Here is a 2,618-nt window from a genome sequence, read left to right on the forward strand (position 1 = left end):
CCACACAGCTGCCCGCCGCCATCAGCGACAGCCCCAGTCAGTGACAGCCCCGTGTGGCCGCTGGGATTCAGGCCCCAGAGCCACCTGTCTCTGTCCCTCGCTCGGCCGGCCTGGCGGACAGGAAAGGTGAGTCACGTGTGCACAGCTGAGAAGCCTGCCGCCATTTTCTAAAACCAAACCTCAAACCTGCGATCGTCACAGACCACGCACTGCTGCACGGAATAACACGGGAGGCCCCACGGGCCCTCACTGGCCACGCACCGCGAACACCCAAGTGCCTCCTCGCGACAAGGGAGCAGCTGCCGACCACACCCAGAGTCTGCCCTCACGTGTACTGTGCGTGTCATCACATACGTGGGGACGGTACACCGTGTGCAGAGCAGACTTCAGGTTCCCAGGGGGACCCATTGGAGCGGGTGTGGGGCTGCCGCTGCCCCGGCTGCAGAGGGTGAGGGTGCGAGGCACAGACAGGTGCTGTCCCCCCCTCCCAGCTGCACCCACAGCCATGCAACCTGCAGACTTGCAACCCTCCCCTCCCCCCCCACGCACCCACGGCCACGTGACCTGCACACACACACACACACCCCGCATTCAGGAGGACTCACCTCCGTGATGATGAAGAAGTCGTCTCCGGGCTCCCCCTGCACCACGATCTTCTCCCCGTCTTCAAACTGCACGGGCTCCAGGGCATCGGCCACCGTCAGACGCTCCCACTTCTCCAGAGACTCTGGGGGGCGGGCGGCAGCGTCACCCCAATGTCACCTCAGACACCCCACCCCCAGCCCACGGTGAGATCTGTGCGAGGGAACCGGAGGAAGAGGGGCCGGGGGCCGGATGCACAGACCGGTCTCGCGGGATGTGGCTCAGATGTGCTGTTCCAGCACACGCCACATGCCAGACACCACACACCACACACCACACCCCCGAGTCGAAGCTCATGAGCGTTAAATGCTCTCCGGGTCTCCGGACGAACAGAGCTGCTGCACTTTGCAAGCAGAACCACGGCTCACGTGAGGGCTGCTGGGTTTGACAGGACCGAGCGATGCCCGCTGCTCGGACAGCGTGCGCCAGAGACCCAGGGCACGGCCACACTTCAGGGCAAAGCACCTGGTGCAAAGCCACGCGTGCCTTCAAGGTTTGCAGGCTGGGTGCACCTGTCCACCCCTTCCCCTCCCCACCCCCCATGTGATCCCCTCTGACCCTCAGGAAGGAAAACCCCACGGGCTCCCTTTAAAGGAGATGCCATCGCCTGATTAACTGTTTTTGGCAAAAGAAACTTCCCGGCCTGGGCTTACAGGCGCACGGATGTGGGTCAGCGGCTAAAAATACGATGCAAAGCCTCTATTTTAGATCTGGGTTAGGGGCCCACTCTCTCCGCTTCAGAACTCCAGTCAATGCGACATGTGCTGGGTCAGGGGGTGCCCTGGGTCGGGGGGTGCCCTGGGTCGGGGGGTGCCCTGGGTCAGGGGGTGTCCTGGGTCAGGGGGTGTCCTGGGTCAAAAAGGTCAGGGGGGTGTCCTGGGTCAGGGGGTGTCCTGGGTCAGGGGGGTGCCGGGAGCTGGTGGCACGGATGCTCAGAGTTGTAGGATGAGCTGGAGACAATGGCACTGACCGTGGAGGGACAGACAGACCAGCAAACACACCTGCAGACAGAGATGGCTTGGTTCTGACCAACAGCAGTGTGTTCACACGTGTGTCCATGTGTTCATGCGTGTGCGCACATGCAGGTGTGTGTACATGTATGTGTGCAGGTGTGTGCGCATACTCGTGCTGTGCACAGGCGCACATCTGTGAGCATGCACATGTGGCTGAGACGTGTGCGCCTGCCTTGCCCAGCACCCAGACCATGGAAGCACTGCCGGACGGGGGCTGGACTGACCGAGGATGGAGACCTTGCTGAGGAACTCCTCGTACATCTTGCGCTTCCGCAGCGTGCTGCCCTGTGGGAGAGGGAACAGAGGGGGGCTTTGTGCCTGGATCCCTGACACGCGCATGTTTCCCCGAGTGACCCCGGCTCTTCAGAAGACCCCCTTCGAGCCCTCGCGCCCCCAAAGCCCCTCCGATGACAGAGTCGAGGGAGCGGCCGTTTCCAATGCCCAGCACCTCATCCCCAAGATAGAGAATCGTCCCACCGGCCCCTGCAGGACCGCCGACCACGTCCCCAGGACCACATCCTGGCCGCCGGGTATGAATGGCCCTGGTGGGCAACCCGAGCACATCCCTAACGAGAAGGGCCTCCCCCTTCCTCCTGCTGGCGGGACGTGGAGGCCGTGGCCGGAGCTGCGGCAGCACCTGGGCCTTCGTGAACGAGGTGCAAGCTGAGGGAACCGACCCCGCCCACAGAGCAGCCTCAGCGTGAGCAGCCACCCCGAGGTTAGGCCACGTTTTAAGTGTTTGTCACACGCGGCGTGGCAGCCAGGCCCTGTCCCCTGGCCCCTGACCCCGCCTCCTGGGACTCACGATCTTCGGGGAACAGGGCTGACTGGTGACCCAAGAGCACACGAAGGGGTGACAGCTAGACTTCCGAAGCCACTCTGGCCTCGACGGCTACGCCGTGGGGAGGCCCGCATTGGAGCTGCGCTGTCTGGGACCCACCACCGGCCCCCGCAGGCGAGCCA

General features: G+C 63.8%; 1 protein-coding gene across 1 annotated transcript in view; it reads right to left on the reverse strand.

The window, feature by feature from the left end:
* Positions 1 to 2,618, reverse strand: part of PRKAR1B (protein kinase cAMP-dependent type I regulatory subunit beta) — an 80,758-nt gene that overhangs the window by 11,395 nt on the left and 66,745 nt on the right. Inside the window, exons 7-8 of the mRNA XM_006765255.1 lie at positions 1,880 to 1,940; positions 606 to 727 (exon numbers count right to left, since the gene is read on the reverse strand). Of these exons, the coding sequence (XP_006765318.1) occupies positions 606 to 727; positions 1,880 to 1,940 (183 nt within the window). The remainder of the gene's footprint in view (positions 1 to 605; positions 728 to 1,879; positions 1,941 to 2,618) is intronic.

Source organism: Myotis davidii, unplaced genomic scaffold (genome assembly GCF_000327345.1).
Source record: "Myotis davidii unplaced genomic scaffold, ASM32734v1 scaffold1320, whole genome shotgun sequence".
Taxonomy (NCBI): domain Eukaryota; kingdom Metazoa; phylum Chordata; class Mammalia; order Chiroptera; family Vespertilionidae; genus Myotis; species Myotis davidii.